Raw genomic sequence first — 14,795 nt, 5'->3', positions numbered from 1 at the left:
TTAAAAACTGCACGGTCAGGTAGAAATATAAGGTTCGCGCGGGTACCGGTACTGGAAAGTCTTGCAAGTATGGAATTTGAGAAAATGGCTGTCGAATCGTCGCAGTGGGCTATTATGGATGGTTTTCACCTGACGTCACAGCAGCTGTGTTGGTGCACAAAACAATAACGAAAAAAGGCTTTTGAGAATTTGTCTCAGTTATACGGCAAAGCAGGAGGCATAATTTGCTATTGTTTTATGCACTAACATGGCCGTCTCATCACGTAACTGAAAACCATCTATTGGTCAATTTAAGGTCGTTGAGTGTGCAAAAAGGTACTGCCTTAGAAAAGTTATGGTAAGGCGTGAACTTACATTTGAATATAATCAGACCGTAATTTAGATGGAAATTAAGAAACGGTCCAGATAAGAACGATAGCAACAACGGCAACGAACATGTTGGAATTCAATTGGAATGCAAGAAGGTGATAACTTCTATTGTCTGTACTTACTTCTGATTGGCTTAAACAGCAAGAGTTAACAAAACTTCATAAAGCAGTATTATATTCATCCTTACTTTCCAACCATCTTCCATATAACAAAATCTGGTCTCAGTTTGAATACCACAGAAATCGTATGTGGGGAACATGTAAAATTGTAAACGTGTCTTGGCTTTTGTTGTCAACTTTTGTGATTGGTGAAAATCTTTTAACACAAAAAAGCACCCTTTCAAATCGGGCTGTAAATGAATTTTATTGCGTTAATGGCCTTCCTGTAGGTTTATGCATTCTCTGTGTAAAAATGATAACATTCCTATGTGGGGAAAACACCGTTGCCGCATAAGAAAAGAAATTGCTATCCACCTTACACGGATCATTACTTATATGAAGTGGCTTATTTCGGTATTAAGGTAATTCCCTTGTAATTGTTCTACTATCAAACTTTTTTGGAAACTTGGCATAATTAACATTCATGATATGAACATTAAAAAAATGCAATAAAAAAATGGGGACACCGTGCTTGTTTACTCGTCAGCGGGTTCTTAAAATGGGGTATTTTTACTGTTTTCGCGTTAAATATGCGAATCGCCTTCATAAAATTTTATTTTGAAAATAAAGCTTCTTTTATTCACATAAGCAGTATTGCTTCAATATCGCCGTTTTTGATTGACTGGTTGTGGGAATAGGGCACTTTTTGGGACAGTTCCGTGTTTAGCTTGAAGTCCTCGCCTTGGGTAAAATACACCCAGTACCCACCCACCTTACACGGATCATTACTTATATGAAGTGGCTTATTTCGGTATTAAGCTAATTACCTTGAAATTGTTCTACTATCAAACTTTTTTGGAAACTTGGCATAATTAACATTCATGATATGAACATTAAAAAAATGCAATAAAAAAATGGGGACACCGTGCTTGTTTACTCGTCAGCGGGTTCTTAAAATGGGGTATTTTTACTGTTTTCGCGTTAAATATGCGAATCGCCTTCATAAAATTTTATTTTGAAAATAAAGCTTCTTTTATTCACATAAGCAGTATTGCTTCAATATCGCCGTTTTTGATTGACTGGTTGTGGGAATAGGGCACTTTTTGGGACAGTTCCGTGTTTAGCTTGAAGTCCTCGCCTTGGGTAAAATACACCCAGTACGGAACTGTTTTCCAAAAAAAATTCATGTTCTACTATCAAACTTTTTTTCTTCTTCAAATATGTTCTTTATTAGACTGTTCTTAGCAAATACCTGAAAAAAACATCGGGGGTCACCGTGCTCGTTTGAGAGAAAAGGAGCAGTTATGTCACTATTGGGCTTAGTTTGAGGGAAATCCCTTAGGTTTTGTACGCGCACGTGCTCATGTGCGCGCGCTAATGAGGCAAAAATCGTGGGTAGTAGGAATGCGCAATGCAATACTAAGGAATTACCTTAAGGTACTTTCGCTGTTTCTTAGGATGACGACACAAATTTCCACATGGATTTCATAGTCGCTGCATCCAACTTACGGGCGGAAAACTACGACATTACACCTGCAGATAGACACAAGGTAATCCATTGTGATGTTTGATGAGACGTGAACAAACAAGGGTCAGACAATTCGCTACCCGGTAAATAGCCCGACAAGGACCATGACAGACAATAGGGCCATTTATACGAGAGAAAATAAGCCGCGGCTAACTCTGGCCGCGGCTTACGTAAGCCGCGAAAGGAACTATTTATACGAGTATAAACTCCCTGGCCAGGATAAGCCGCGGCTTGAGAAAGCCGTGAACGTGGATTTTGTACCATTTATACGGTGTTTTCTTGGCTTATTTTCTCTCGTATAAACGGCCCTAATATCCCTGATCTCGAATGATAGCTCAACGTGAACCGTAGTTAAAACGCGGGCATCAGACTTGGAACTAGAGCGAGTTTCAATTGAGTGTCGTAAAACCAAAACCAAAGTAATTACTTTGGCCAATCAAAAAAGACGGAGACAATCTAGTAGACCAATCACAAAACTCGAAGTAATTACATGTAGCCGACACAAAGCGCGGGAAAATGTGCACGCGCGAACCATGATTGGTTTTGGTTTCACATCTGATTGGTTGAAATAATGGCGCGAGAACTTTGAACCAATCACTGAGTGAAGTAAATGCAAAAGCAAAGCAATTCGCTAATTACTTTCGACACTCAATTGAAAACCGCTCTAAAGGGAGATTTAGCATCGCATTTACTTGAACTGCAAACGGCAAAGGGCAGGCTGCTACTTGTGTACAAGAGAATGAAAGTTGTCTCCTTCTAACTTCTCTCTCTCTCTCGTTTGAGAAGTTGCTACAATCTTGGACAAAACTCTTGGGAAAAATAGCGAACACAGAAGACGCACTGTAAAAGGCGTGGTGCCTTACGCACATGCAAATGATTTATCAGTCAACCGTATACTCAACCGAGCTCTGCGATTATTTGTGCAATAAAAAGCCCCTTCTGGCAATGTGTCCGTAATATGTCATAAAATGTTATCTGTCGTTTTTTAAATCCCCAGTCCCTTTTTTTCACGATACAAATATCTTTTCGGGCTTCCGGCTCTGTGTTGCTGTTTGTTGATCACCATCTAGGATAATTAATCAGTCCTGCTTGAATAAATTCAAACAAAATCAGTGAGTGAAGCGACCCCTTTTATAGTGCGTCTTCGTGTTTAGACATCATTTGACACAGACCTTATTCATAAATGGCGGTCACATTTATAATTCTTTTGCCCACGTGCAAATTAGCCTACCAAGCCTCATTTAAGAGCAAGAATTCTTTTCAATTCACTGTATGGTTGCGATGCTTGGTAGGCTAATTTGCACTTCGACAAAAGAATTATAAATTGACCGCCATTTATGAATAAGGTCTATGCGCTCACAAATTATATTTAAGGGAACCTCCACTAAAACAGGAATATATCTTTAAAATAGTTAACATAATGCTCTCAATCAAAATTGTTCGAACGTTTTCCAATGGAATCGTTTGTATCCGAAATAAATGAATTTCAAAAACGCTTGTTTTGGTTTTTAAATTTCCCGGGCGCCGCCATCTTGAATAATTGTGACGTGTCATGGTTGCCCTATTGTTTTAAAACAAAAGCTCTTTGTGCAAATACAAAAGAGCAACCATAACACGTCACAATTATTCAAGATGGCGGCGCCCAGGAAATTTGAAAACCAAAACAAGCGTTTTGAAATTCATTTATTTCGGCCACAAACGATTCCATTAGAAAACATTTGGACAATTTTGATTGTAAACATTATGTTAAATATTTTGAAGTTGTATTCTTGTTTTAGTGGAGGTTTCCTTTAAGGAGTTTAAGATCTATGACGCGACGGCAACGGAAACGTCACAAATTTTGCATATTCAATGAGCAAAAACAATAGCTTTGCACGCTGTGCACGTGCAGTTTTCATTTTTGTACATTTCTTTCACGTTTTCGGCAAATCTACGACGTGAAATGACGTATTCTCAAGTTTTACGGAGAACGTGAACAAAAGGCAGCGAATTTGAATTTTCTGTCGTAGATTCAATACCGCACCTCCTAATTCAGTTCCTGGGGAGTTACACTAGTTTTTAGAAGTTAGACAAGCCGACATAACGACGAAAAAGATTAATAAACCTGAACTTGCAATTTTAAATGACGTTTTCGTTACCGTCGCGTCGCAGATCTTAAAGTCCCTATTGATCCTCCGTTCCCCTCCCTTATACCAATAGGGAACTTAAGCAACGACGACGGCGACGGCACCGAGAACGTCATCTCAAAATATAAATTCGCGCCATTGTAATCACTTTGTAAACATGTCAACTCTTCTTATATGACAAGGGTGTGGTAGTTCCTCAAAAATGACATTGGTCGAAATGGCGCTTAATTAAGGGGAGAAAATTAAACTTTAGCGTCAAGTGCTGACGTTCTCCGTAAAACCTAAAATTTGACTATTTCACGTTGTTGTTTTGCTGACGACGGCAAAGAAATGGACAAAAGTGAAAAACGCACGAGCAGGGCGTGCAAAGCTATTGTTTTTGCCTACAAAATATGCAAATTTGTGACGTTCTCGTTGCCGTCGCCGTTGTCGTTGCTTAAGTTCCGTAATGTTGATAATGCGGTGCAAAATACTGTGCAAGCCTTTGGCTGTTTCTTGACCAACATTGGAATAAGGGGAGAGGGGAAAGTAGGAAGAATTTAATCTGAATTTCTGGTGTCTACTTTTTCGCGGTGATGCTGTTTCACTGATTTAAATGCTTTCAGTACCCTTCAAAAGAGTTGTGACTACAACTTAGTCGTGTATTTTGCAGAGTAAGTTAATTGCTGGCAAGATCATCCCAGCCATAGCCACTACCACCGCTTTGGTCAGTGGGCTGGTTGCACTTGAACTTTACAAGGTAAATCTGCTTTTTTTTAAATTTTCTTTTTCGCTCCTTGCCCTTCTCAGACATTTTATGCGCATTTTTGGCAACTTTGAAAAAGCTAGCGCTAATCTGTCCACCAGAAACAGCTTTGTACCTCTATTTCCTGTTAAGACGTACTTAATTTTCAGTGGCCTCTTCAACAGAACAAAAACCATGGGAAAACACAGGATCTACAATGCATAACATAGAAATTCAGAAGGAATGAGTTAATCATTGTCGAGCCTGTGCGTCTCTTTTACCGTGTTGGGTTATTTTGCTTTCCATGCAAAACGCAGTGGCGGACATACGACGTGAACGAGATGGAATGATCACGAAAGACTTCGGATAGTGCCGAGTTATAATTATGAGATGACGTTCTCGTGGACGTCGTGGTCGCACGTGCTTGAGTTCCCCATTATCAAGCGCTCACAGCACTAAGATTTACCTCCAAAAAAGCGTTTTGACGGAGTGGTTCGCCGACATCCTTATCTAAACAGGTATAGAGTGTTTTCACGTGACCTCACGGCGGCCATGTTGCCTACACAAAGCGGCAATGTTGGTGTCCCCAACTAATTCTGCGGGAATCGAGCTCTATTGTCATGCAAACGCTTTCTTTTGTGTCGGTGGAAAAACAAGATTACTGATCACTTGAGTGAAAACACTATAAAAGGAGAGGTGGTTGTAACGTCTTGACGAGCTGCCATTCAGAATGGCCTTTCTTCATAACTTTCGATGGGTTCAGTTTGCCAATCGCTCGCCATCTCCTTATTTTGTTATCGTTTCAGATTGTCCAAGGTAATAAGAATCTGGAGACTTACAAGAACGGTTTCATCAATCTTGCATTGCCATTTTTTGGTTTCTCCGAGCCTATCAATGCACCTAAAAACAAGGTATAAATTTGATGTACAATTTCACGTGCTGCGAGGCTTAATTGTTATTCGTAGATGTCCTTTTTCTTTGCCTGGGCTTTTGTTCTTTTTAATGTTAACGTAAGAAGCGAGTAAAAGAATTGGACGCGGGCTGATTTTTGACGAGGAATACGGAAAGAGGAGTCTGCGATACCAATAACCTCCACTTCCGATTATGTAATAACCCAAGTTATTCTCGCATTTTGATTGGTTCTTGTCTATGATCTATTAGAGGATTGACGCACGACTGACGTCACCATCTGCTGTTATGCGAATAAAGTTTAATTGTTAATTATATAGTAAGATCAATAGTGCACGCATTTTGATTGGTTCTCACCTATGATCTATTAGTGGACATACGCATAGCTGACGTCATAATCAAAAACTTTTAATGGCGCACACTCGGCTATCGCCCAGTGCTACTTTTTTGTTCTTACCTCATTTTGATGTTATCTTTGTTCTTTACTGAACAGACGCACGGAAATATAGAATCTATTTGTTAGATTGGAAAGTATTTTTCACCAATGAGCATTTCTACCATTATTTCGTCTTTGTTTTTGTTTTTTTCAGTATCACGACACCGAGTTCACCCTTTGGGATCGGTTTGAGGTAAAAGGTTTGAATGAAGCTGGCGAGGAGATGACTTTGCAAAATCTTTTCGATTACTTCCAGGTATTAAAGCAAATTACTGTTCGTTAGCTTATTTACGGCTTAGTGATAGAGAAACTGCCCGATTGCTTTTTGTTGCGGTGTTGCGGTTGGTTCGTGGTTGGTCGAAATTTATCCTATCTCACTTTCTAACCAGTTAAAAGCAACACAACACCAGCAGTGCATGAGACTCGCTCGCACTCGTTTTCTCGAGCTTTGCATCTGCAACGCAATCTCGTCCCCAGAGCCTCCGTCACCCTTGTCCAGCGGAACGGGTGCTGGAGGCTCTGGAATTATCCAAAACCGGAGCCAGAAAACTATGGTTCCGGTTGGATAACTGCGCGTGCGTGAGGAGAGGCGGTCAGGAATCAACAAAAAACATCAGGAGCTCACCTTGCTATGAAGTTCACTCGAAAGGCAATACACATGAGTATAAACACCATCTCCTAATACACTTGAAATGGTTAAACTGCGGAGAATCAAAATTGGCGAGAGACTTTTTTTTCAATCAAAACAAATTTTATTATCTGGTGTCCCGGAAGTGACAATTCGGAAATTCAAAATGCTGTTTTTATTTTTTCAAAAACAAAAACGTTAAGGAACTGGTAAGTTGTAAAACGATTTATTTCTAGATCATCTTCAACCTCGTATATATAAGAATCCAGAAGAAATCACGATTTTGAGATAAGAATTTGAAAATGACAGGAATTGAAACCGTTTTTCAACAGCCAATCAAATATGGCATTTTTTGGTTTTGACAAGAGTCTCCCTTCCCGACCGCTGGTTAAGGGAACGATGACTGTGGCTACGTGGCTTGGTTAAAGTTTTAATAGGCCATTTTCGAAATATCAAATATTCAGCTTGATAGTGAGGCAGTGAGGACAAAAACAATAGAAACACGTTGGAATGAATGTGAAAAATATTTCAATATCGTCTACTTTCCTTTGTCTTTGTCCTCGAAACCTCTCTTTCAAGGGAATCTCTTGTCTTCTTTCAATTTGTGTCCACTTGCGAAACGTTTCTAAAGAAATTCATGAATGCCGCCAAGAGAAAATGAGGGGACAGAAGGGAGGCTCAGGGCGTTGGCCGGGATATGTCATGTCCACGAAAGTTATTTTTAGACGAGCGGAAGTCTTTGTTCTAGCGGAAGTCTGTCTTCCGAGACGTCCGCATGAAGTCTTGCCTCGCTCTCAGGTTCTTAGTGAAAAGACACATCAGACCGGGGTTGGCCTGCATGCGGACGTCTCGGAAGACAGACTTCCGCTCGTCTAAAAATGACTTTTGTGGACATGACATATCTCAAGGGCTGGACCGGGAGCCTCCCTCTCTGTCCCCTCATTTTCTCTTGATGCCGCCATTGAACCGAAAATCCGCCATGTCACTTCTAGCCGGTTTTTTTTCTTGGCAACTACATTACCGAGGATTCGATTGGCATGCAGTGTTTCTTTTTCCCTTTCGTTCACTTTTTTATGATTTATTTGACTTATGAGTTCAATGACAAGATTAGAAAACAGGGCTAGACGTTGCTCTTTGTCAATTTTTCACAGTTTGAACACTTGAGAAAGTTCGATCCAGTTACAGTTTAGGACGATGATAAGATGTCGTTAAAGCGTCCAGCTCCACCACTATAAAATTATTGTGTTCAGTGCAGAATAAATTTGATTTATAATTGTTTATTTCATTTCATTTTAGAAAGAGCACGGCCTTGAGGTGACCATGTTGTCCCAAGGTGTCTGTATGCTGTATTCGTTCTTTATGCCTCCTGCTAAAAGGAAGGACAGACTGGCAACAAAGTATGTTTCGTCTTGCTTATGATACTTCCGCTTCCTTTCTTAAAGTATCAATTATAGGCCTTTTTAAAACCTGTGCTAATAATTCATCAAAGTATGCACGAACTTAAGCCTTCAAGCGTGAAGACGAATGTTGGATATACCATCTGTTTAGTTCACTTCTTGGAAATGAACATAAACAGCAACAGTTTAAAGTTTCCATTCAAATGTGACCGCCATGGGAATAAAATAAACCACATTATTCGGAAAATGACCCAACTGCAAGACAGGTTATTTACCCTCGTCTGCCCAGAGCCAACAGTTTAAAAAATGTTTTAAACCGAGAACTGGGGCAGTAGATTTATTAATGCATGATGCTGACTAATGTGAAGAATTTGGCCAGTTTTGTCTTAACCACTTTTTTTGTTAGGTTTTAACGCATTTAACGTCTATGTAATACCACTATTTTTCTTTTTTGTAGAGTTTCCAAGGCGGTTGAAACGATCTCGAAGAAGAAAATCAAGTCCTACGTCAAAGCATTGGTGCTGGAATTGTGCTGCAACGATAAGGAGGGAGAGGATGTCGAGGTCCCTTACGTGCGATATGTGTTTCGTTAGAAAACAGCATCTTGTTTCCTGTATCTGATCAAGCGACCGACTGCGCTTCTCTCATAGAACGTTTTTCAATGGAGTGTCAGTTGCGATTACACTTAGTGATTCGCTTGATTCGCGCCGCTGTTTTTTCCGCCAATGGGAAAATTCAATCTGGACCTTTGCGCTCGCATTTTCCCGCGCTTTGAGTGAGTTGCAAGCAGTGGCTCCAAACTCTGATCGATTCATCCTTTTGTCTTTGCTTGATGCGATTGGTTTAGTTACGACACTAGATTGAAAAGTGCGTTTTCTCACTGGTATAGAAAGCAGTGGCTTTGAATATATAAATAAAAGAATGCTCAGTAGTATTTTGGGCTTTGTCGTTTACGTTCGTCTTTAGACTGCTGTGTAAACTGTTCTGGCACGCAAAATGTTCACCTGCGGTTTCCGTCCGTGGCACAAAATCGTCGCGAGTTAAGGCTCCCTTAAAATGCCACGGTACCATTCTGGCATCTACACAGCTGGAAACTGCAACTGTTTCTTTTTTTACCTTGTGGTCAGTGGGACAAGTATTTGAATGGGGAAATGACTGGGAAAGACTGATTGACTCACGGGAAGATGAAGGCAGTTGAGAGATTTTGCTTCGTCTCTTAGACGAATTGCCCCAAACTCGGTGAAACCTCGTCAACGAGTTCCTCTCTCTTTCGACAAGGCTCTCTGCTAAGCTTGGGTGTGTTTAAAGGGGCACTGTCATGTTATTTTTTAATTATTAACAACACTGAAAATCCACAGGACGCTTTTCGGCAATAAATAATAATGGCAAAACTGATTCTATTATTTCAATATACAAACTATTTAAGTCTTGACACTTTTTTGGCAGCAATGGTCAATAGCGAGTTGTGTGCGAACTTGAAAATGTTGTGTGAACGTATTTTTTCGCGTTGTGATTCGTATCAAATCATTGTTTTGTTTTTTTCTATTGTCCCTGTTTCACTTGAAAACATCAAAAAGTGATGTATAAGCGATTTTAATGCGATCAACGTGTTAAGTGATGGACTTTTCGTAAAATTGTTACAAACGCTGTGACCGAGGAGAACGGCAGCGCCAACTTCACTTCACGGCCGCATTGCACCATTCCATTGCACTTCAAAGCTGAGGCACATGACTTTTTAAGAGCCACAGACCAGCGGAAACACATTTCATGAAGAACCTAAATAAACGACCCAGTTCACTAGGAGGAGGAGGAGGAGGAGGTCTCGTTGCTCAATAAAAAGAGCATCCGGTCGGCATTACATAGGTCGTAGGTTCAAATCCCAACTGGGACGGCTCTAACTTTTCAGTAATTGTCTTTTCACCTTTTGCGAAACAACTTGTCTACAATGAATGAGTTGCCAGTGATCGGATCCCTGTTTATACGCAAAGGGTTCTGGGATCGCCAGGGGGCAAACGTGGTATGTGGCTGTAAGAAAATGTATAGTGGAAACTTATTTCGACGTCCATAAAGCGATTTTGGAGAGAGAGAACGCTTTTTTCGACAAAGTTTTATAAGAAATGGATTTAGGCATTGTTGATACGTGGCAACTGTAAGTTTTTGTTTGAATAACCGTGAAATAACATAAATTTTGCTGATTAACTTCCATGCTTGCATAGGGTTTATTGTAAAACTGACCTCGCGTCATGGCCTCGAAACATTACAAAATTAGGTACAAATGTGGAGGAAATAACTCAATATAGCCTTTCCAGTTGTATTTATAATTGGTGTGTATGCGTTTTTTTTTAATTAGTTGCGTCTTGCGTAAACGAATTATGGCTTCTGGAAATTTACCTCTTGAAAGGAGAGAATTCGTTATCAGAGCTTACATGAGTGACGCTAACTTACTAACAATAACAACTACTGTACAAAAAGTCTAATTCTGGTTTGCCCTAGTGGCCGCTGTAGAGATACTGAGCTGTCCTGGACAGGGTTCGCTTTCAAAACCTGCTCTTACGCCATCTGTATTAGCTGTACATGGTACACGATTCCTACAATTTATGCACCCTTTTAGAAATTAGTTCAGTTCCCTTGTCTCCGCAATGAAATCCTCCTAGTCTAGGCCATCATCACCAAGTCCTTTGCTAGCGCGATGCGAGTGTTAACCCACAGTGAGGCTATCAGCAAGGGGCGCCTAATACTGGCTTATCCGTACAGGCTCTGGTACTACATTCGGTAACTGCGACTGGTACAGTGGGTACCATTGGATGTGTGGGTTACAACTGGGTAATAGCCATCCGGCCAAGACGGGTGGCGACATCACCTGCGGGGCTTGGATTGTGTCTACCACAGGATTGAGACGCTGATATTCCGGTATTCCCATTTGATTGTAAGTAAACGTCAGGCGTGGTCTTCTGTCTCTCCTTGGCCGTGTGCTATCCTCTGGGTGTTCCTCAGTGTCAGAGTCTTCACTTTCCGGAGCGGTATGCCCTGTTTCGGGTAGGCTGGCGTATTCTGCTGCCTGTGGGCCAGAGTCCACACTCGGTTCACCCTGGGTCTCGGCGAGGGCATCTGACATGTCCTCAGAAGCCACAAGATCACGCTGTTCCTCTATGTCAATAGGCGGAATGTCCATTTCAGTTACAGGGCCGGGGTCATGGACAGCCGGAGGGTACGGTGTGGCTATACCATATTCATCATCAGAACTTTCTCCGTTGTCGCTGGTGTGAGATGGTATGGTGACTGTAGGCTGGGACGCTTTATGAGTCACCCTCTTGTGGGTCGGCAGATCCAAGGGTAAGCCATCACAAGGGAGAAGCAAATTACGGTGTAAGACTGTCTGTTTGCCACGACCGTGCTCAGGCTTTACTCGATAAACAGGGCTGTCAGCCATACGTTCTTCAACAACTTGTATTTGCTGTTCCCAATAACCACGGAGTTTCCCAGGTCCTCCTCTTTCTGATAGATTTCTTACCAGGACACGGTCACCAGGGTGTAGAACGGCGCTTGAAGCTTTCTTGTCATAGCAGGCCTTACTTCTGATGGATGATTTCACAATTTGTCTGGAGGCTAGGGCGTATGCTTCTTGCATATATATCTCTTTTCCACTTCTTCACATAGTCCGGGTAATTGACCGTCTGCTCATCGTTTCCCAGATCAAACATCAGGTCAACTAGCAAGCGAGGAGAACGTCCAAACATTAGTTGAAATGGAGAAAAGCCAGTGGATTCATGCCTTGTGCAATTGTAAGCATGGATGAGTTTGTTCAAGGAGTCTTTCCAGTTTGTTTTCTTTCCCTCAGGTAAGTTTCTCAACATCGAGAGCAGGGTACGGTTCATCCGCTCCACTTTGCCGTTACCTTATGGGTGGTATGGGGTAGTCCGAGAACTAGCCACTCCGCTCATACGTTCAAGGTGGTGAAACAGTTTTTTCGAACTCTCCACCCTGGTCGTGATGTTTACGTGCCGGGAAACCAAATCTAGGGATAAACTCATTGTATATCTTCTCAGAAGCGGTGCGGGCAGTCTTGTTGCGTGTCGCATAAGCTTGTGCATATCTAGTGAAATGACCAACAATCAGCAATACATATTCATATCCACCCTTAATCTTTTCCAGATGAAGGAAATCAATAGATACAAGTTCAAAGGGAGCTGATGTCACTATATTGTGCAACGGTGCCTTGGTAGTCGTGTTTGGTTTCTTCTGTTTCAATGGTTCTGACTGTTCAACACCCCCAGACAGCTGAAAGTCCACCTCAACCCAACCATCATATGAGATTTCTGTACCATTCGCAGCCTGAAGATTCAGTTCCTCCCCCTCCAGTAATTCACTAACGTCTCTTACTAGTTCACCGGGTAGGTGGATCTCTTTCCAGCGCTTTGACATGACACAGACCTGAGCACCAGTATCCCACAGGGCATCCACCTTTTGTCCTTGTAGAACACAGCTTACCATACACCTTCTTCCCACCAACTTTGTTAGTTTTCTACGCTGTCGTGGAGTTAGATGGGAGGGGAATGGCGTTTTCATTTGGTCGACACTTTCCCTGGACTGTCAAGATTCCAAATCTCTAATGGCTTGGCAAAGTTTCTTATGTTCCCCCCAATGCATTCTTTGACACACGTTTGAACAATAATGGCTGGTATGGCACTGTAAACACCGTAAGTATTGATTAGCCCATTCTTCGCACTTCCCACAGTTCACACATTGTTGGGACTGTCCCTGCGTCTCCTGGGCTGCTCCCTGTCCCGCGGGAGCGACCCATAGATGAAGTGCCTAGACTCTCCACATTTATAACAATGGTCACAACGGTACTCCACTCCTTCCCTGTGGCACCACAGACAACCCCCAGGGCGTGCCCGCTCTGTACTGGTTTGGGCCGGTGTTACGTTGATTCCCCATAGTTACCCTGATGGCAGCAAGCTTCGCTTTCATCTCCCTAACTTCAGTAAGTAGATCGACTTTGACTGGTTTTTCTGGGGTCTTACCCTCCGCCGAGCTTTGGTTCTCGCTAGAAGACGGTAACTGAGCGACTTGTTGCACAACGCCCCGTCTTGTGGGCTGTTCACGCCGAGAGCCAAGTTTTTGCCACCGTTCCATTTCATTGCTAACTGCTACATTCAACTTCTCAAACAGTTCCTCATCTGTCACTTCGGTATTTTGTAGGTAAGGTTTTACTTCCAATTTGATACTGTCACTCCGTAAACCAGTTAGCAATGAGTGTAGGAACATGCACTGGACAAGCTTAGGGTCATATTTCAAATTAGAACCATCTTCTTGTGAGGCGAAGAGTACTTTCTGCTTAAGATCGAGGAGGCGGACAAGAAACTCCTGTGGGGTTTCACAACCCTCTTGCGTCCCTGAGCTGAGAAGTTGGTACATTTCAGTCGCACCTTTCTCTTGGTCATGTGACCGGAGAATTTTGCGTAGCGTGGCTAGCGTTAAGTCAGACTTACCTTCAAGGTAGCTTCGCAATCGCAGCCCGGGATTAATCGCCCGAATAACCGCTTCCGTTACTTCCTTCTCCTGATAGCCACGATTCAGCCCAGCATTAATTTGGTGGGCCAGGCTTGTTAAACTGAGTCAATCCTTTTGACGCGAATCTCCAATCTGGCCTGATATTTTAAACTCTTTCTTCAATGATGGGATCGTTGTGGATCCTTTCAATGTGCTAACGCTCGCCTCGTGGAAACCTGGTTTCTGTTCCATCTCTTTTTCATTCTTGATATTTGCCGGCGGTTTCTTTTTGTCCGCGATCGCTTCCTTAAGTTTCTGTAGTTTTTCGACATTCAGTTCTTCGGCGTCCAGATATTTCGTGATCCGTTGAATCAGGGCAACTCTATTTGTAGTTCTGCACATAGCTCTCGAAGGCTTCGTCCAAGGTGCACACGGTGGTCCTTAGCTCGATCTGCGTTTCTTCCAGTTCCTCCGCCACTCCTTTTCTTGTTTTCTGTCACGTCGGGGTCACCAAAGGTTACACTCCACGAGGAAAGTCCGTTTTTATCTGCTTTAATTCGTGCAAACTAATCCAAAACATCAAAACATTCTCTCTCTCTTCGCACACGGGATTCTCTCATCCCATAATAGTCTGCATCGGGCTTGGCCCAGTCTGTTGCGTCCTAGTCGTTACAATGGTTGCCTACAATTTGCTGATTTTTTGCCTTACGACATGCCGTGGGGAAGCTGGACAACAAAGCAGATCGTACAACATTACCACGAGGCCGGGCGTCACGTCGCGGGAACAAATCACGTTCTTGCAAACTTGTTCACCAATACCAGCGGCGCGAGAAGAAATTCGACAATGGGAAAATGAATGCAATGAATGCAAAAGACGAAACGCAAAGGCTGCCCAACCGATAATGGCGCCCCTTCGTCTTGTTCATTTGCGATTTCCCCTTCGAGCATTCTCTCAAGTCTCAGTCGACTATGAAGGTCCCTTTATAGCCATCCAAGGACGAGGAAAATGAAGAGAGAAACGGTTATGTCTGTTTACCTGCTTGATATGCCGTGCGGTGCATTTGGAGATGGCCTTCGGTCTCGACAC

The 14,795-nt window shown here is 42.3% G+C and overlaps 1 protein-coding gene across 2 annotated transcripts in view; it reads left to right on the top strand.

Moving 5' to 3' along the window:
* The window catches only part of LOC138015187 (ubiquitin-like modifier-activating enzyme 1), a 78,691-nt gene extending 69,545 nt beyond the window's left edge, over positions 1-9,146 (top strand). For both annotated transcript variants that reach the window (XM_068862141.1, XM_068862140.1), the window contains 6 exons: positions 1,925-2,017; positions 4,774-4,860; positions 5,652-5,756; positions 6,345-6,446; positions 8,115-8,215; positions 8,673-9,146. In XM_068862141.1, the coding sequence (XP_068718242.1) occupies positions 1,925-2,017; positions 4,774-4,860; positions 5,652-5,756; positions 6,345-6,446; positions 8,115-8,215; positions 8,673-8,808 (624 nt within the window). In that variant the 3' untranslated portion in view covers positions 8,809-9,146. The remainder of the gene's footprint in view (positions 1-1,924; positions 2,018-4,773; positions 4,861-5,651; positions 5,757-6,344; positions 6,447-8,114; positions 8,216-8,672) is intronic.
* Positions 9,147-14,795: the final 5,649 nt, after the last annotated feature.

This window comes from Montipora capricornis, chromosome 9, assembly GCF_036669925.1.
Source record: "Montipora capricornis isolate CH-2021 chromosome 9, ASM3666992v2, whole genome shotgun sequence".
Taxonomy (NCBI): Eukaryota; Metazoa; Cnidaria; class Anthozoa; order Scleractinia; family Acroporidae; genus Montipora; species Montipora capricornis.
The sequence above is the reverse complement of the archived record's forward strand: the minus strand, read 5'-3'. Positions and strand labels throughout refer to the sequence as shown.